We start from the raw sequence: 21,319 nt of genomic DNA, 5'->3' as shown, positions 1-21,319 counted from the left end.
GAACACAATGAGGCCAGGGGTGTGACAATATGCTATAATATACATAGTAATATTGTGTCCTTAAATATGTTTCTTACATAACATATCTTATATAAATATAATACAGTTTATCTTTAATTCAATTTTATTATATCTTTATTAAAACTGTTGTTACTGTGCCTAATTCTTATAAATCTAAACGCATGGTATGAACTAAATCAGGACCGATGTTGGATGGATGTGACTTCAGGCAGCAGTACAGTGGCTTTAACAGCATATGCATGAGTGTGTGTGTGTGTGTGTGTGTGTGAAAGTAGTGTTAATGTGGGAGGGCAGAGAGAGGGGGTGTTCCTTTAGCAGGGCAGCCAAAGTACAATGTCTTCCTCTTGGCTCTCTGTCTGTCTCTCCTTCCCCCTCTTTAAGGTGGGGCTCATTTCCTTTGACACACACACACACACACACACACACACAGTCTTACAGCAGAAGGCCATCACCGTCTCTATACTGTAACGCGGTGGTACAGTACTCTCATGAGACCCTCATGTCTCATCTTAACCTCATGTCTCTCTAGCACCACATGATGACAGTAAGGCCAGTCAGAGAATAAGAAATTAAAATTGAGATGTCTTAAAGAATCGAAAAGGCATGTGTTTGTTGTATTGTGTTGTCTTAAGAGGCATAAGGTACAATCTATAATTACCCTGACCCCTTTTTCATAACTTTAATAAACATTAATAAAACAATATTAGTACATATATAAGTGTAGGGATGTCAATAAACTGGGAAATGCTTAATACACCATAGCATACTGTATACTGCCTTCTGTTTTTAAGATGTACAGGTGTGTGAAACAATGCATTGGATTGCGAATAATGCATGTACTTCGAAACAATTCTGTGCTATTAAAACAAGTGTGAATGTTAACTGACAGCTTTCTTTGTTACAGACCTGCTTGAGCCGACTGGATATTTTAGGTTATGTTTACCGCACACGGTGGACAGTATCCATATTACATAATAATGGCATTATGATAGCATGCTATTCCGAATAAAGCCAGTGTATCTGTACAGCATTACAGCTGATGGTCACCAGGTGGTAGTAACAGACTGGAAATACTGTACATGTGAGCTACAGCAGATATATAATATATAATATCGCTGTCAGCCAGGAGAGGGCGTCACTGTCTATAAAGCAATGAGATATGAGGTTGTGAGTTTGCCCGTAAAGCACAGTAATGATGGAAAGACTCTTAAACGCATATTTGAAGAAATTTGCATCATTGTTTATTATTTTAAATCTGCTTTGGCACTAACTGTATTGTAGCAAGTTGTATAGAAATGTAAAAAAGAAAGAAGAATGGGACACTATTACAATTATTATTAATATTAGTAGAAGTTGTAGTAATAGTAACTGTCGTAGTCTCAAAATTAAACATTGAAATTAATTACAACTTTAAATCAATGGAACATATGGCTCCATGTTGCTCAATGTGATTTTATTACATTATATTATGACTTTTTTTTATATATATTACATTTTTAATTTATATTGTTTATTCATTTGAATGTTATTCTCCCCACCCATAACATTATCCGAACAGACCTGCAGCCCATTTCCAAGACAAATTTTCAGCACATTTGAAGCACTCAATAAAATAAAATAAAATAATTTAGTTAACAATTTAAAAAATATTAAATGAAGAAAAGATTCAATGAAAAATGCTCTGCAAATGGAAAGTTACTAAAATAATGTGCTATGCAATACATTAATATGGAAACTTGTTTCCACCACATGATAAAAAAAGAAGAAAAAAAAACAGAATCATGCAATTTGCAATAAAGTTTATATATAGTCAGAATTGCAACTAAAAAAATCTGAATTGCAAAATAAATTGTTGCAAAGATAGGCTTAGATTTCTGTATTAATATCATACAGTATATATTTATATGTACAGAAGCTGTATGCTACTGAAATGTAACATAAAAATGTTTGCCTTCAGGCTTAAGAGTCGATCTATTTGTGGATTCTCCCCGGACTGTGTATTTGCACAGGGATTCCTGTTTATCCAGTCAGAAATACACTGCTCTGCACACAGACTCTCCATTCAGGCCAGGCGCGTGTGGCGTGGGTGAATGTGAGCGTAACTGTCTACACTGAGAGACTCTCTGTGCTATAGGACTGGGGTTAATTACAGTAAATTACCCCTGCAGTTCATTTAACGCCAACCCAGCATGTACAGCAAAACTGCATCTACTAACTTAAACACACACCCAGACAGAGAACTCCTTCATATCAACAAGCTCTGCAGATCTGGACACTGAAAGACTAAAGTGAAACCAATGCTGGATAAAAACTCATACTGTTCTTTAAAAGACCACTAACTAAACTGATGGCACATGTATGAAAATTATAAGATTTGACTGCAAACTAGATTTGCGGTTTCTGAAGGATCCAAAATGATCTTGCTGAAGTATTAAGTACATTTCGGTTATAGTCTTTGGTTTTTGGCTTTATGCATTTTGTTTCCTGCACACAAGAAGAAAAACAGATGTGAAAAGGTGCACATAAATAGTTAAAATATGCAAAGAAACTAAACCAATCAAAATTCTTTATGCAAATACATGAAAGAAAGAAAACCAATCACAAGCATTACAGTGATGACACTGCTGTCAGTTCAATGACTGATTTTGAATTGCTGAACATTCTTTTTTTTCCTTTTTTTTTTTTTAAGTATGATTATATATATATATAAAAAAAAAAAAAAGCTACAAATAAAATACATAAAGCTGAAAACATTAAATTAGATTAAGTGGAGACTTTATCCCCAGTAATATATTGTCAAAGAATTGTAGATACATTTTTAACAATGTCCCAAACTGTGATATTACATGAATATTTTGCATCAAATTCTTCCAAGAGCAAATGATCTGAGCTGTCATCTACGTTAATTTTACAGCTCTTCACTCCCACTGTATGTCAACGACTGATTCATCTGTATTTATTTTTAAGTCTCTTGGGAAATTTTAGGAAATCATATGAGACAAACCTGATACTTAAATGAAACACGACAGAGAATCCCATTAAGGTTCCTGAGCTATTAAAGAGCAACCTCGTGGCTATCAGATACAGTATTCCTCTGGGTGATGCTATATACTGTAGTAACTGCAGCAGTGCTAGTATTTATAGCATTACTGTAAGCTGCCATCGTCACCCCGCTCTTCTTACAGACGCAATCAAATCATAAGCAGAGTTTTGCAACTTTCAGCCTAAAGCTAGTTTGAAAAATTTATACTTTTTAGCAGACTACCATTGAAAAGTTTGGGGTCGGTTTTAAACGGTTTTAGTCACCAGGGCTACATTTATTAAGTAAAAAATTACATTAAAAGAGAAATATTGTATATTGTTTTATTACGATTCAAAATAACTTGTCTATTTGAATTGAATGTAAAATGTAATTTATTCCTGTGATCAAAGCTGAATTTTCAGCATCATTACTCAAGTCTTTAGTGTCACATGATCCTCCAGCAATCAATCTAATATGTTGATTTGCTTATCACTGTTGCTTTTATCATTATCAATGTTGCTTAATATATTTGTAAAATATATGTATATATACACACACACACACACATACATATATTACACTGTATGCATCATAAACAATCATCAAAAGTTCTCCTTTTGTGTTCCGAAGGATAAAGACAGTCATCTACATCAGCAAATATTAACAGAAATGTTCAACATCCAAATATAAATCTGTTTATCTCCAAAATGCGACTATAATAATCTATTTGTTAAGATCGCAGTGACTGAGTCAGAGAGAAAAATCCTCTTCTCAGTCTTCTCTGGTGTCCGGCAAAAGAAAGCCTTGTGTGTTGTTGACTAGGTGTGAGGTCACTTACAGATGGAGAAAGTCTCTCTGTCCCTCTCTCTTGAAATTGTCCGACAGGAAGAGGGCTGTGATTTGGTGGCTAGCTCTATGAGACGCACTTGTGTTCAGCTGGCCACTGGAACGGGAGGGTAGGCGGCAGTTACAAACGCTCCTCTTAACTCACTGACAGCCTCTGGCACTACTCTGAGTGAGAGAGGGCGAGCAAGAGAGAGACATTACTGAGCATAGAGAGGGAACTTGTTCAGCGGTGGACTTTTATCATGCTGAACTGACCAGCTTCTTCCCTCTGGAGTACTCTACCAAACAACTGCTAGGACGAGACTCGCAACACAGGGACCATTTCACTGCAAGACGCCAGAATGCTCAGCTTTGGTGAGTCTTTCATTCCTCTTCGGTGGAAACTGACATGCGACATTTAGCCACACCTGATTCAGAGCTCAGAAACAGATGTTAAGACACAAACACACACACACTGTTCACCATGTCGGGTTAAATGGCATCAACCAAACACATGCAGAGAGAACAGCATTGCATGCAATCCCTGCACGCGTAACCCAGAGCTTGTGCATGATTCTTTTGATGTTGTACTGAACTCCAGACGCTAATGTTTGTCATAATTAGATCGGATGGAGACAGATCCATCAACGTGGTCCCAGCTAAACCATGCAATCTGTCCAATGCATCAGTGGAAGCATAACATGCGCTGATTCATACTGCAGTTATAAGAGTAACGTACAATTTATTACCATTATAAAAAAGTTGAATGTTGTGTCTCAGAGTAATTGAATGCAGAGTTTGCTGGGACGGCTTTTAGTCATTGCATAAAATGGAAATGGTTTGATTAAAAAAAGCACCGCATGCTGGGATCTGACAAATGCTTTTGATTAAAGGAGGAATTGTTTACACTTTCATAAACAGTGACAGAGAAAACGAAACAATGGAAGTCTGCAACCTAGACTACTTTAAACTAGCTATTTTTAGAGAGAAAATAGCTACAATTACCCTAGCAACCACCTAGTAACATCCCAGCAACCACCATTATGTTTCATGCATTATTCAGTTGTGTTGTTGATTCTGATAGTCTTATTATTGGAAGGAACAGGAACAAACAAATCGTCAAACACATTTTCTAAAGGTTTTCATTGTCATTGATTTATTTAAATGCTACTTCTATGAAATCATCATGTCACTTTATAATTTCCATGAACCAATGTTGCTTTTGGTCTATTTTTCTTTCAAAAGTCTTCAAACTAAACAGTATGACGGCTCTGCGCCATTACATCAATGGCTGAGTCAACACATTTCAAACGGGAATCAATTTCATACTGTGCAACTAAAATTACTGCCAATTATATTCTGCACCCAGTTGCTGCAAATGACATCAAAATAGATGGAATGTGCCATTAAAACATCTCACCTACATCTTACCATTTTTGGTCATTTTAAGTGTTTAGCGTATTTTTCACTTTTTAAAAATATGCTTATGATGCTTGCGATGAAGGAAACGTACTGTATGTTTTGTTCTAGGATCAGATTAAACAATTTAGTCTGGTCTTAAAATGTTTACAAAAGTGATCGATGTAAAAGTGAAGAGGCTTGTTTCCTCATGTTAGTGGCTTTGAATAAAAGCATCTGCTAAATGAATAGATGTAATGTAGACTATCAGCCAGAGAGCTGATCTCAGTGATTGCAACACATGTTGGAAGATATATCGCTACTTTTGCTCGGACCTAATATAGGATAGCACAAGGCTGATATTTCATCATGAATGACCCAGTACATCTCAGTGATTCATCCAGACATCCATTAAGAAAAGAAACGACCCCACAAACAAGCTCTGTTTTAAAACACAGTGAGCTGCCCTGCTGTTTACATTTGAAACTCCATACAAAGGTAGGAGCGCAACTCAAAATGGGTTTCAATAGAATTTGGTGTTAGCTAGGGGGACTATATGTTCTCCTGTTCCCGGAAATGAGTTGGTCAGGATTTCTAAATGGCCTAAAATATCAAGGGTTTGGCTTTTTTTTTTTCTTTTTTTTTTCGGAAGGTAATGACTGAAAAGTAGTTTGTCCAATAGCGTGCAGGCTTTGATCGACCAATCATGGGGCGAGAGAAGGTGGGATCTAAAGAGAATGGATTGTAGAGAGGATGTCAATAATAAAACAATGCCAAAATCCAGACATTTTAGGTATTTCTGGTGTTTAATGAATTCTAAGCATATTATTAAAAGCATTTGCTATCTTTAATTTATTTTGCAACACTGCTGTAGCTATATCACTATTAGTCAAACAAGCAGTCACAATAATTTATTCCAAAAATGACAAAAAGCACAATAACAGAATACCAAACAACTTAATGTAAGGAAAAAAAGTGAAACTCAAGGTTTAAATGGTCCCTGCTCTGTGAACTGAACAGTCACATTTACATCTCATTTAAAAGATAAAACCAAATATCTCAATTTTTCAAGACACAGAAGAGCCAGTGGAAATTCACATCAAAGCTGACTTTACGCAATATCATGTTAACGTTTATGTAGGTGGCCATTTTTGAATGTGCGCTATTCAGTGTCCTTTGAGACTGTTCATTACACAAAGCAATCACTTGACGATGATTTCTTTTTTAAATAAATAAATTATTTTAAAATTATAATTATATAGGAGTATATTGAGATTGTTTAGGTTTAGACGTTTGTTGGAAACTAAGAAATCTACATAACAATACAATGTGTCTAAAATAATTCAAACTGACAATCATTTTCCAACAAATAATTTCATGATAAAAAAAAAATAATATTAATAAATAAAGATTCCCATGTCTTGGCACCAGTTTATTGACACCAAAGGTAACAGTGTTCAAGTCCTCTTTGCATAATTACGTCATCAGATGTGTTTAAGCTGGAGCAAGATGCGATGCACGTTTTCAATAATTTAGCAGTATTCTTCAAACCTGATTGAAAAACGCTAAATAAAGAATATGCATTAGCCTTGCTTTTGCTTTATGTTTTTATTCAATGTATAAAGATGCTGTAAATTGAATGGTTTTAGCCTATATTATATTGTAATTGCACAATACTATCATATTTTTCTACATGCAAATTAGACAGTTTTATTGCAAATTAAAAATTATAATTTCATTGATTTCAACAAAATTATCAATAGTGGCCCTGTCCCAAGTGGCACCCAAAACCCCCACGGTCTTCCTCTGAGTCCGCACTTTCGTGATGTAATGCCGCTTTGACTGTCGGGTAGAAGTATGCTGCGAGTTCCATGTCCGCAAGACCGAAAGTGCACATTAAGCGTTCAATTTGGGACAGGGCCACAGACGCTGCATCTATTGTGTCCGCCATATTTTCTCACTGTCACGCGTCACGCACCAACTCGGAAACTCAAGGGTTAAAGAAAGTTCAGAGGTTCTCTCTTATAATTACAATATTTGTGGCGGCATAATTGATGTGCGTTCAATTTGTTAATACGGTCTTTCGACATGACTTGAACGTACCATTGACGATTGTGTTAATAAAATGAAGCCTTTTGTATCTTTGACGCGCGTTTCTACCTACAGTACCTTCCTGAACACCATTTACACCAGCAGCAGCATAGACGTGTCTATGATGACTCAAAACCCCGTCTGTGCATGTAGGCAGCTCACCAGGTGCTGGAACAGAGTCTCACCGTTCACTGCATCAGGATCCATGCTGCTAACGAGCCCAGATAAAGCTCTCTCAGTAGACTAATTACCCCATCAAACCTCACCAGCACCAGAACCTTAGAACACTCTGTGGTGCTGGGGTCATTTGTCAGTTTTTTAAGTTGGGACATTTTTTTTTTTTTTTTTTGGCAATCATTGCCAGAGATAACAAAGGGGCTGCTGGGTAATGTAGTGCTACATCTGCTCTCATAAAGTTTCATTTGTGGAGATCATAATATTTCTAGACTTCAGAGGGGGGAAATATTATATTTCTTATATGAGCAAACTGAATAAGACTGAGGGTGATGCCTTTCCATATAAGTGATTGATGTAAAAGAGTAAATGTTTGACAGCTCTCAGAATAAGGGATAGTTCACCCAAAAACTGAAAATGTACTCACCCTCATGTGAGATCCCCATTGGTGGATAAAAAAGTTTATTCAATCGATTAATCAATCAGTGAAAATATTTGAGTATACCTTTTTACAGATCTTTTCTCTTGGCAATAACATTGAACACATTAGCATGACAATCATAATCTCGACTATATGTACCAAAAATTACACAGTCCTAATAATAATTATTAATCATAATAAAAATAAAATAATTAAATCTTCCAACTTACTGTATAAAATGTTAATAATAAATTATAATTATTTTTATGCACAAAAAATAGACGTTGAATGTCATATTGCAGTTTTTATTTTATAAACATATTTCTAATTGTGATGTTTGACAACTGGCCTAATTATTGACATTTAAAATGTTTGAGATTTTTGATGTAGACTTGGAAATAAGCAAATGCTTAACTTAAACTACAGATCAATAGAGCTCATATTTATGTATCAAAACAGATCATGGTGCAATATTTAAGCAAACATAGTGTATCTCTGATATTGTGATATATCTCAATGGCCAGTCAGTGTGGTACATTGCAAGGCCTGAAGTATAAAATTAGATCATTTTATACCATGATAAATAGTATTTATGTAACATAAAAATATGATTTGCATGATCTGTCTGTACTGTCCCTCCCATTTCAAAACTCAAGTGGCATCTGAGAAGTAAATGGGAGCAATAATATCAAACAGCTGCTGGAAGTGCAGAAAGTTTACTAACTGACCGTCCCAACAGAATCAATCTTTTGAATCTCAGACCCCAAGGCTTCTTGCAGACAATACCAAAAAAGGACTTCATAATGCATGACTGAGATCTTCAATTTGTGGTGCAGTAATGCTCACTATCACCAGCAGGTGACTATGACATCATTCTCACCAAAGTACATCACCATGTAGATTCAAGCAGTCACAGTATATTCCCACATGTCTGCTGAATATGAGCTCATCTCACAAAACTGGTAATGTATGTGCAGCCGGTCATTTATAATGCATGACGGAACCCGACATGCCTGTAAGGAAAGGAAACAACAAAACCATTTAGGTTTAGACTCCTCAAGATTGTACAGATAATATATTTCTGTTGAGAGATTCACATCAGCCCGGGGTTTCTAATTTGAAAAAGTAACTTGACAGTCTTTCATTTAAATGAAGAACCAAGATCAAAATTTTCAAAATCTCTCAAAGGGGCAGTTCAACTAAAAATACAATTTCTGTCTTTGTTTACTAACCACCATGTCAGTCAAAACTTGTATGATGTTATTTTTTCCTTCAAAAGGAAAGATTTTGAAGTATCTTTATTTATTTTTCACAACAGATCAAAGAGACTATCTGTCAAACTCCAAAAAAAAAAAAAAAGGATTAAAAAAGCTCAAGGTTTATGGGACTTCATGGTGCTTTTTTGTCCTTTTTGAAGACTTTGTTACTTTGAACAATTGTTTGTCTGAAATAGAACTTCATGATGCATTCTTCTGTGCTTCTGCTTCATTAAAAGAAAACATAATAGCATATGCACTGAAAACACTAAAGGTGCAGCATTACTTTGAAACAATTAGCACTCAGAAATTGCTAGTAAATTTCATAAATAAATACAAAGGAATGGCAAGTAACATTGAATTAAATGCAACATTTTGAAGTACACTGAAAAAAAAAAAGGTGTATAAACAGTTTCCACTCAGATTAGTACAATTACGAAGAAATTGCAAGCAACATTGAATAAAAAGTGCAATTCTTAGAAAGACTAAAATAGTATTTCCTTTTAAACTTCAGTACTTCAGTGATCTTTATTTACAACTTTGAAAAAAAAGTACAGTGTATTTTCTTGTAAAATGTACTGAAAATATTTTTGTTTTATATACAACTTTTTACAATTTGGATTTAAAGCAATTTGAGGGTGAGTAAATAATTATACTATTCTATATTATTTCTATTTCAATTTTATTTTAATGTATTATTTTTATTTAATTGTTTCATGTTCGTGCAGTCCATTTAACTTGTTTATTTCCCTCCATTTGAACACACACATACACACACACACACACACATACTCACACATACACATAAAACTCTCGCATTCATGGGGCAATACTTTCTCTTTTTTCCTCCGTCATGGATCAGAGAAGAAAAGCGCTCTTATCTGCGTCTGTAGCCTCTCTGTGATTTCTGAGAACACTTAGGCCACGGGAGGATGGCAGAAAGGACTCCTAACTGAATTTCCTAATTGCTCTCGCCTGCAGAGCGGCCCCCTCCATTAGCAGTGATGCATCCTGGGAGAGAACCTCCCTCTGTGGCCATCCTGCCTCTAAGAAACACCCACCACCAGCAGCTGCATCACAGGAGGAGAACCAAGAGGATGGAGAGGGGCAAAGCAGGACTGCGCTCCAAGAAACTGGCCATCCTGTCACGGTCGCTCATCATCTGCAGCTCCAGCACCAATGAGGACGCGTCCAGTCCAGAAGAGAGGTACTGTGAGCCCTGGGATGGTGGGCTGGAGGAGACACACCGCAGGGACCCGCTGGAAGGGTCCATGGGAAATTTAGAAAAATACATGACGAGGAGCGTCAGCATCCAGGTGCCTCAGAGGGTCCAGGAGTCCCCCAAGAGAACCATGAGGAGGTCCTTCTCCATCAAGGTAAGAGTTACTGATGACATCACAGAAGCTGGGCTTGCCTATTGGTTGCATTTGATGACATCACAGAAGTGGGGAACTTCTGTCAGACCTGCATCCCTCATTTTCCAAATGTAAATACTTCTGGGTAGCTGTAAATGTCTGAACACTTACATTATGCATTTAGCAGACCTAAAACGAGTGCAATTGGTCAAAGAGCCAACAATATTCTTCATTTATACCACGGGTCCATTGAATGAATCTGATTGGCTGACGAACGTTCTGAGGTGTGCAATTAAACACAGTGTTTATCTATCTAAGACTAACAATTATTAATGTATCATTTAGGAAGATCTTTCCAGAAGTTGTTAATGCACTGCTTTCCAGTCATGTTTAATTCATGAATGAAATATAAAATATTTTTTTTGTGCATGTGTTGCTTTGCATTGTATATAACAAAACATATGTGTCCACCAGTCACTGAAGTGTTCATATAATAAGTGAAGCAAGTTTATTTATTGTATAGTACATTGCAAACACAATATTAAAGAAATGTTTACACAATGAAGAAAAAGTCAAGCTTAAAACTTATAAGGAAAGAAAAATGATTAAGTAGATACACACACACACACACACACACACACACACACATATATATATATATATATATATATATATATATATATATATATATATATATATATATATATATATATATATATATATATGTATATATATGTGTGTGTGTGTGTGTGTGTGTGTGTGTGTGTGTGTGTGCGTGTGTGTGTATGTAAAAATACAGTTAAATGTTCGATCTAAAATTGATATACAATTATATACAAACATTGTAAAGCGGTACTGAACTGTGAGGCTTGTATGCATTAGTTTCACATTTGATGAATCCTGATGATGATGATGATATCTGAGAATGCCAGAGTATTTCTCAAAAGTTTTCCATGCACTCTTAGTTCTGGCGTGCCTCCCTGGATCACAGGGATGTCTCCTGCTGAAGTGAATCATTATCACATGGCTGGTGTGATGGGAGATTCTGTGGTTCTGCCCAACTCATTACCCCTGCACAAAGAGAGCTTGTTGTGATACAGAGAGACACAGAATGCCGCGCTCATACAGCTCACATACTGTAGGACATTTCCTGTAAAGTCTTAAATCATAACATACTGATAAAACACCCTGTGACCTTTGGACAACATTGTAACATTTACTTGATTTACTGTACATTTACTGCAATGGCACAGCTGGGACTTTATGAATAAGAGATGTGCTACTTCAGAAAGGAATGATATAGTCAGACGACTGATTTACGGCGTAACCTATTCTGGTCAAGGCAAGCCAACTTAAAAATAAATAAATAAAAAGGACAAACCACGGTTCTGTTTGCTCGTTTTAGCTGCAGTTAGATAATGCCACAATAATTACACTACAGAATAAAAAAAAAAAAAAAATGCTATATCACTTTCTAAAAGTGAGTGGTACAGATAATATAAAATATACAATTATTTGAAAATATTATATATTATATATATTATAATATTATATATTATATATTATAATAATTTAAAATAAAATAAAATACATTTTTGTAAAATTATCCTTTGCACCAATGTCAAATAACACATCAAGAAATGATATATATGTAATTTATTATATAAATATTCACTCTATTATCTTTTTATTTAATTCTTTAGTTTTAACCTCTTGAGACTGGGCAAAACTTTTTAGGGGGAAAAAAAATCATGTCATTACATGGTTTAGAGCATAAAAAAAGACAATACATAAATAAATAAAAAATATATTTCATTCATCAGTTATGCTACGTCCTAGAGGACATTGGGACTCAATTAAAAAAACTAACAAATAAAAAAGACATGAATGAACATGCATAGGTTTAAATCACCAATACATTTGTAGGTTCCAGGATTTTTTTTTTTTTTTTTTTTTTTACCAAACTTTGTATAAAGATAATTATCAACTATGTTATAACAGAATCATTTGATATACCATTTTTCTTTATAAACTATTATTTTTTTATTATATTCTTTTACTCTTTTTTTTTAGAAGAAATATGTAAAATGTGTGTAAAATGGCTATAAACACTTATTTTCATTATATATAATGTATCTATAAAACAAATCTAATTTGCATATTTGGGGCAACATTTGATTAAAAGATAAGTGTAATAATGTGAGTAATAACTGACAAGATACAAAATATTATATTATTTCCATAAGAGTGTCACTAAATTAATATCAGACATTTTTTAAGACCAAGGAGAGGAAGTGCTCATTGTGAAAACATCCAAACATTTAGTATCCAAGCATTTAGTAATTTATATATATTTATATATAAATAAATAAAATAAAATAAATACAAATGTATTTATTTATATATATATATATATATATATATATATATATATATATATATATATATAGGTGCCATTAAGTTGAAATCAAGAAAGAGATGTAAAAATCACAGCCAAATGATTTATTTATAACACTGACAATGAAAGGTCATGTGAACTATACTGCATTGTGGGATCCAGTGTTTCACAATTGATCATCTGAATATTTCATGCACACAGAACATCTGCATACTGTGCACAGCAAGCATACTGCATGCTGCAGAAATAGCATGAGTAGTATGTTAGCATAAGGAGACTGAAGATTTTACCAGCACTTGACAGCTTCGATCATGAAGATTTTTGTTTCCTTAGCCCTTCACATATGAATTTACCCTGCTAAAATGAGCTGCTCTCTCCTGCTCTCTTTAACTCTCATCTAGTACATTCTGTGAAACATTGCAGCTCTTTATAGCAGGGCCTGTAAAGGTCACCGATGTGGTTCATGGTCTAATAAAGCACAGCTATTATGGTCACATTTACCTCAGCTGTCAGAGTGTAGACTTTTTTTTGGTTGTTAACTGCTCTTTATACAGAGGAATAGTAGTGCCTTGTCTGACTGATGTGATGGCTCCTCTGGAACAGGAAAGCAGTTTCTGGAGAATGTGTGTCGCTACGCGGGAAGAGGGTCTGCAAGCCGATGATAACAAACTTCAGTCCAGCAACAATGGTGCGTCTGTCGGACAAGATTTACACAGGTAATAATCAGCTCATTCTGACTACTGCTCTATATGTTGTTCAACAATAAGGATCTTTCTGCTGGGTCAAATGAGCAGGTAATTTAACTGAAGCAATCTTTATAGTCTTTATGTATAACTTAATTCTATCTTTACATATAGAATTAATATTTCAGTGATCCCATCTTTAATTCAACGTGTGACTTAAAGTTTATGTACAATTATTTATGAGTGAAAATAGTTTCAAAGTAAATCCTACAAGTATTTTCTCACAAGAAAAATTTACGATAACATTTATTAATAGTGGTTCATACCATAATCAAAGCTTATGAAGCAGTCTCCTCAGTATATAGAGGACGCTAAATAAAAATATTAAAATGACATAAACATAATAATCATATTTATTAATAACATTCTACATTTAAATGTGATTTTTAAGTTATTAAATCAATAATAAAATTATTAGAATAATAAATGAAGCATATTGAGGAACTAAAATAAAATTAACAATCAAATTATTTAAATTAAATGAAAGAAAATTAAACAGTATTTTTTATAAACTTTAATTAATTAAAACAAATTAAAATATTTAATTTAATAATAATAATAATAATAATAATAATAATAATAATAAATTAACTGTGGTGTAACTAAATAAAATTATGTAAGTTAAATAATAACAATAATAATAAAAATGATAATGCATTGTAATTAAAGTAATTATATTGTTAATTAACTTAACAATAATAATAATAATAAATGAGTTGTATGCTGTAACTAAATAAAATCATATACATTAAATAAAAATAATGATAATAATACTAATATAAATAACATTTATTTAATTAAACAATAAAATGTTAATCAACTCTTATAATAATACTAAAAATGATAATGATGATGATTACAATAATGCATATCATTAGTAGTAGATGTAGTAAAATATTAATAATAATAAAAAAACTATATTTATCACTTATATCATTTATATAAGTGCTCTCACTGTCCATCTGTCCATCCTTACTGTTGAACCCTCTAACAAAAGTCCTCTTCACATGTTCCCATGAAAAATGCATGTGTGTAAACATACATCGCACATACACACAACTCTCTGCATATTACAGGGTAAACAGAAGTGCCTTAATGCACATATTCGGTTGTTTTCTGTCTCTAGGGAGACTTACGTCTACTTTGGAGACAGGCTTGCCCCATTTAACGGACAGATTCTAAACGATCAAACCAAACTGGAGGCTGATCCAAAGAAAAGGCCCGTCCTGAAGACTGTGTGTAGAACCACCAGCACTGAAGTAAGACTTTATCAGCTGTTTGTCCATTACAAACATTTAAACATCCCTCTAAACTGATCTGAGGTCAGTTCTGTGGGTTGGGTTTGGTCTGGTCTATTCTAAGCATTATGAAAAAGTCAGACGACCGGCCGAGATCCCAACAAACTCCTTCACTCCCACAAACTCAGCTATGCCTCTGACAGCAGGCAGACATTACCATACAAACATTAGGAGGTCATTTCTCTGAAACAAACCTTCTATTGTTCTTGTTTAATTTGAAAAATCCAACAAAATGAGCGTGCTGTTTAGTTGAGAATGGCTTCAATCAGCCATATTACAGAAATACTTTTTTCCAAAGAACTAATCAGTGAAGTTCAGAAATATCTGGATTCTGGAAACTGTCTGCTTTGGGAAAATATAGGAACTCTGAAACATTTTTAATCATTGCATGATTATTTTCAGTCAAATGAACCAGTTTGCTTCATAGTTCTGCGATATAAGTTATATTTATTCAAACAAGATAACCATTATAAAAAGAAAGTCAACAATTTTCATGAGGTGTACATTAATTCATTCATTTAGCTGATGCTTTTACCCAAAGCGACTTACAATTGCTAATTATGTCAGAGGTTGCACGCCTCTGGAGCAACTAGGGGTTAAGTTTCTTGCTCAGGGACACATTGGTGTCTCACAGTGGATTCAAACCCGGGTCTCTCACACCAAAGGCATGTGTCTTATCCACTGCGCCATCGAAGAAAATTTTAATGCTAGCATTAAAAAATAAATTTTCAAATATATTTAAAATATACGTAAAATAGCCAAAAAATACTTGTTAAAATGTTTCAAATAATTTAAAAATATATTTTCTAAAAATACATATTTTGGTCATAAAAAAAAGTTTTAAGTTTTTTCAAAAGGATAGATTTTGCCTTCTATACAGTATATTACTAATATATAATTCTAAGATTGGTGATTTATTTTCTTGCCCTTGAAATACATTTTTAAGTAGATACAGAAGAAGAATACATTTGTTTGAATTTTTAAAAAAATATAGATTTTATTGAGCTTCACTGCTTACAACATATATTTTTTTATATATTGTTACTATGTGAGTATTTCCTGGCGTAAGTCAAAAAAGGCCACCGTTAATTTACTAGTTATGGTTTGAATCCTTTTTCAATGTAAAAACAAAATCAAATGAAATTGTATGTCTAATCACTGCCAAAAGCAACATGATTTGAGGTATAATCTGTTGCATAAATGGCGTGAGACAAGTTACAAGCAAAGTTTAGGGGTTTACCCTATGTAAAGTATTAGTAATAATGACGCTTACCTTAGCAAACCGCACATAAGCAGCTAAGCATATGTTTCATCCTCTCTTTAAGCAGATCTGAAGTACACAAGTCAAATGTGATTAAACAGACTTTAACCAACACAGAATCCATTCAAGATACTGAGCAGATCTCAGATGCAGCAGAAACTAATCTAACTCAGGATGGAAAAGAGACACAGAATGGTACATGGTTTGTTTGGTATGGCCCATTCATGTTTATCTGTTGTTTGTACTGCAGGGGTTCTCTCCATGTGAAAGCAGAGCTCTGTTCGCTAATGTCAGTGAATCAGACCAGCTTGGCTACACTTATGGAGAAAAAGAGGCAATGGGAAACAACAATAACTTGAAGGTGAGGAGCATACCCTGTTTTTCCCTTCAGCTGGAAAACCTGCAGTTTCAAAGTGATCTTTGTGATCTTTAGCTTAATTAGGGTTTCGAAAGAGGATATGAGTGAAATGGAGATGCTATGGATGCCAGTTTCTGCCTTCTTTATATCTTATTTGTTATTTATATCTTAAAAAGATATATATAAATTATATATATATATATATATATATATATATATATAAAGATCTACAGTTTGAACATTTAGGGGCAGTAAGTTTTCTTTTAAATATATGAATATTATTATTAATATAATTTTTTCAGGGTTTTGAAGTCTCTTATGCTCACCAAAGCTGCAATTCTATGAACAAATGTACAGTAAAAACAGCAATATAACGTAATATTATTACAATAATAAAAAAAAAATCCTTTCTATTTGGATACAATTTAAATGTTATTTATCCATGTGATTTCAAAGCTAAATCTTTCAGATCATTGCTCCAGTTTTCAGTGGCACATGGTCCCTTAGAAATCATTCTAATATGATGATTTGCTGCTCTAGAAAATCTGTGTTTTGCTCCATAACATGATGCTGTCATGTCCACTGATATATACACATTGAAATAAAGAATACAGTACAATCTAATCGACACATACCGTTTCTACCGTACTTGTGACCCTGCACCACAAAACCTTAAGTTGCTGGGGTATATCTGTAGCAATTTGTACCAAACATTTTTTTATTTTATGCCAAAAATCATTAGGATATTAAGTAAAGATCATGTTCCGTGAAGATATTTTGTAAATAACTTACTGTAAATATATTAAAACGTATTTTTTGTTAGTAATATACATTGCTAAGAACTTTATTTAGACAACTTTAAAGGTGATTTTCTCAATATTTTGAGATTTCAGATTTCCAAATAGTTGTATCTCAGCCAAATATTGTCCTAACAAACCATACATCAATGAAAGCTTATTCATTCAGCTTTCAGATGATGTATAAATCTCAATTTCTGAAAAATTACCCTTATGACTGGTTTGTTGGTCCAGGGTCACATTTGTCATACCACCCAGCCCTATTTCTAAATGATTTCTAGAATACTATTTCCTCTAGCATCCTTATACCATGTGCATGTTTGCAGATGCCAATTATTAAAGTGTCAAACGATGACAGCAAGAACTGTAACAACGAGGATCAGAGCAGCCAAGAGACGTCCTGCAAGAGATCTCGCTCCAACTCCACCAGTGAGACAAACCTGCATGAACACAAGAGTCATAGCACTTTCCCAATCCATCTCTCAGTATTTGTTTATAGTATTACTCAACCGTGCTAGTCCCAGTTCAAGCGCTGACTACACACATGCAACACTGCACTGAAGAAGAGCGGCCTTTTTCATTACATAACTTCATAAACTAACTCTTGAGAATATCCAACAGGAGATGTGAACGTTTTTGTGTTACTTAACATAAACATATGATGTTGTACTCACATGCTGTTCGCGTCGTCCAACCTTGAGAGCGCATCTTATGTAACTCCACATGTCCACATGGTTTTAGGCGTTCACCCGTACTGGATCGGAGACTTGGATACCATCATTATGAAGACGCCAGAGCTGTTCCCGTGTCCCGCCCACGCCACCGCAGGCTTTTACGGCAACAGGAAGTCTCTCTCTCAGCAGCTGGAATTCCCTCACAGCATTCCACAGGTGAGGGAGGGAGAGCCGCTAAAAACTGAATCTGGACTGTATTCTGGTCACATTAAAGGGATAGCTCACCCAAAAATGAAAATTCGGACATTGTTTCCTCACCCTCAAGTTGTTCCAAACCTGTGTGAGTTTCTTCGTTTGAGCACAAAACAAGATATTTTGAAGAATGTTGGTAACTAAACAGTTGATGATAGCCATTGACTTCCATATTTTTTTTTTCCATACTATGGAAGTCAATGGCTACCGTTAACTGTTTTTCAACATGCATTTTGTGCTGAGTTGGCCAGTGGAATAGGGAAAAAATACAAATTCTCAAAATGCTTTTTTAAAAAATTGAACTTATACTAATTTGGGCACTGCATTTTTACAATGCCACGTCATGCTCAAGATGCTGCTAAAGATGCAAGCAAAACACTTCCGTCTAGTGCGTTTACATAGAAAACAATGCACAAGTAGTGCAATGGAATGTAAAAATGCCTTCTGCGTGAACAGCTCAAGTCTTATAAGATTTAAGTAAGATAAATGTAATATTAAATATGGTCATGACTGTTTTTGTTTTGTATCCCAGCTAGGATTTTTCTCGTTATTTTAAAATATAAGTCTGGTACAAATAAACATACTAAATGTAATAGTCTATCACTGTAACATATGTTTATTTCATATATGATATATTTTATATATATTTTATAGGCCTATAGCTACTATTGGAGTATTTAATAATATTCTAAATTACCTTTATATTTTTAGTTTTCATTTTAATTTAGAATTTAAGGTTTAATAATGTTTTTGTTTATTTAAATTCAACTATGTATCAATTAACAATTTTATAAATAATAATTTTAGGTTTATAATATATATATATATATATATATATATATATATATATATATATATATATATATATATATATATATATATATATATATATATATATATATATATTTATTTATTTATTTATTTATATATTGCTGTAAATATAAGTAGATAAATATATAAGTAAAAAATGTAAATAATAAATGTAGTTAAAATGTTAAATTATATATATATATATAAAATTAAAAATGTGCTTAACACTATTTGTCTTGCACAATTCCCCATCTTGGTAAGTGTAATGTTATGGAGGATGCAAACTGACTTTACAATGATTTTAATTATATCGAAGTCCCTGATTATACTTGTGGATGGTTAGTGAATAAGTCCTGGGTGTTTACACAGAATTGAATCAATGGTGCAGCTGTTTATTTCTAAGTTCAGACCGTGTTTTACCTGAAAAGTTCTGGATGAGAGAACGGCAGCGACTGGCTGTTGCACTTTATTTGATAAGGCCATCCTTATACTGGTAATCAAATAAATGGCTGTTGCAGTAAGTGCTCAAAGCATCTCTCCTTCTCTAGAAGTGCTCTCTACAAAGTGCTTTCCCTCTCCACATCAGCAGAATGGCTGGTTTTAATGAATGTCATGGGAATGGCACAAGTAACTCAGATACAGTATGACCACTTCTGCTCTGGGTAGCAGAATTTTGTGAAATAAAAACATCTCGTCCTTTTTTACCCTGAACGTAGACCTTAGACCTGCTTCCCACATGATTTGTGCTCTTTTTGGTCTCTGCAGGCTGTGGTTAGACCGTCCCGCTCTCTAAGTTCAGCACACTTGGTCCCTTCCTGCAGTAGCGTACAGGCCTTCATCATCTCCAACATTGTCCTCATGAAGGGCCATGGAAAGGTATCCAAATGTGTATCTGCAACAAATAACACAATGCACTGAATCCTTAACATATAAACCACTGTCCTGGTATTCCAGGGCCTGGGATTCAGTATAGTAGGAGGAAGAGACAGCATGTACGGCCCAATGGGGATTTACGTGAAGACCATCTTTCCTGGAGGCGCAGCAGCCGCTGATGGAAGACTACAGGAAGGTAGGCTCATTAGTAAAATATCACACTGTAATTGGTAATGCATCCAGATCTATCCAGACACTTACTTCAAAATGAAGCTTTCCCGTCAACACCCACAGCTGCATTACCCAGAAATGGACAGAAAACTGTATTAGTGTTTCTGGTTAACAGGAGATGAGATACTGGAATTGAATGGTGAATCTCTGCACGGCCTGAGCCATGAAGATGCCTTACACAAGTTTAAAGTGAGTAACCTCACCTGGATGGCTTTGCTTTTCACAGTAGACCTGCAATTAATCAACTGGCACATGTAATGAAGAAACACATAATGCATATTGGTAGACTGATAATCGTTATTTAAGGGCTCATTGTTAACAGTAATTAAATTTAAATGCAACAGTAATTTGGTTAACTGGATGTGAAAAAAAAAAAAATCTATATATATTTATCTATATCTATATATATTTCTATATATATTTATTAAATACAATATGTATATATTTTTCCCATGTAATATGTACATTTTATTTCAGTATTATCTCAATGAATGATTTATATATATTTATATATTTATTTATTTATTTATTTAAATAATTTTGTTTTCTTTTCAATAACAACACAGGTGTTCAAAATTATATATTGTGGCTTAAGTCATTTTATTTTAATCACAGTAGTATATATACCACACAATATACTTATTTTAGCTGTAAATATAAATGTAAATGTATAATATTTAAATAACATTTAATTATAAAATTATGAAAATTATAGATTTTTTATATAATTAAATATATAATAATATAATATATAATAATAATAATATTAAATATATAATTAAATATAACATTAAAATGTAAATTGTATCACTGATATAGTTAATGTTACAAATAAGCTCAAGAATATTCTGCTGATCAAAAAATAAAAATAAAACATTTTTCATTTTACAAAAACATATCATTATTTTAATCAGTATCTCTCTCTCTCTATATAAAAATATTTAATACAATATTTATTCAATGTTGCAAATGACAGAAGAACAAAGTAAAAAAAAAAATAATAATAAGTAAAATAAATGACCCTATATCAGCTGATGAGTCCACGTAGACAATATGTTGGT

The 21,319-nt window shown here is 33.7% G+C and overlaps 1 protein-coding gene and 1 long non-coding RNA gene across 2 annotated transcripts in view; one reads left to right on the top strand and one right to left on the bottom strand.

The window, feature by feature from the left end:
• The first annotated feature begins 4,093 nt into the window (after positions 1-4,093).
• il16 (interleukin 16) overlaps positions 4,094-21,319 on the top strand; it is a 31,452-nt gene continuing 14,226 nt past the window's right edge. Inside the window, exons 1-10 of the mRNA XM_052560905.1 lie at positions 4,094-4,243; positions 10,190-10,584; positions 13,565-13,677; positions 14,831-14,963; positions 16,514-16,624; positions 17,745-17,847; positions 18,160-18,308; positions 19,920-20,030; positions 20,109-20,223; positions 20,374-20,447. Coding sequence (XP_052416865.1) covers positions 4,231-4,243; positions 10,190-10,584; positions 13,565-13,677; positions 14,831-14,963; positions 16,514-16,624; positions 17,745-17,847; positions 18,160-18,308; positions 19,920-20,030; positions 20,109-20,223; positions 20,374-20,447 — 1,317 coding nt within the window. The 5' untranslated portion in view covers positions 4,094-4,230. The remainder of the gene's footprint in view (positions 4,244-10,189; positions 10,585-13,564; positions 13,678-14,830; positions 14,964-16,513; positions 16,625-17,744; positions 17,848-18,159; positions 18,309-19,919; positions 20,031-20,108; positions 20,224-20,373; positions 20,448-21,319) is intronic.
• LOC127961679 (uncharacterized) lies at positions 11,321-18,279 on the bottom strand. The gene is made up of 3 exons (XR_008154485.1): positions 18,093-18,279; positions 13,463-13,655; positions 11,321-11,634 (listed from the first exon to the last, which is right to left on the bottom strand). It is a non-coding gene; the product is annotated as an uncharacterized LOC127961679 (long non-coding RNA).

The sequence above is a fragment of the Carassius gibelio genome, chromosome B7, assembly GCF_023724105.1.
Source record: "Carassius gibelio isolate Cgi1373 ecotype wild population from Czech Republic chromosome B7, carGib1.2-hapl.c, whole genome shotgun sequence".
In the NCBI taxonomy this organism is placed as follows: Eukaryota; Metazoa; Chordata; class Actinopteri; order Cypriniformes; family Cyprinidae; genus Carassius; species Carassius gibelio.
This window is presented reverse-complemented; position numbering and strand designations above follow the sequence as displayed.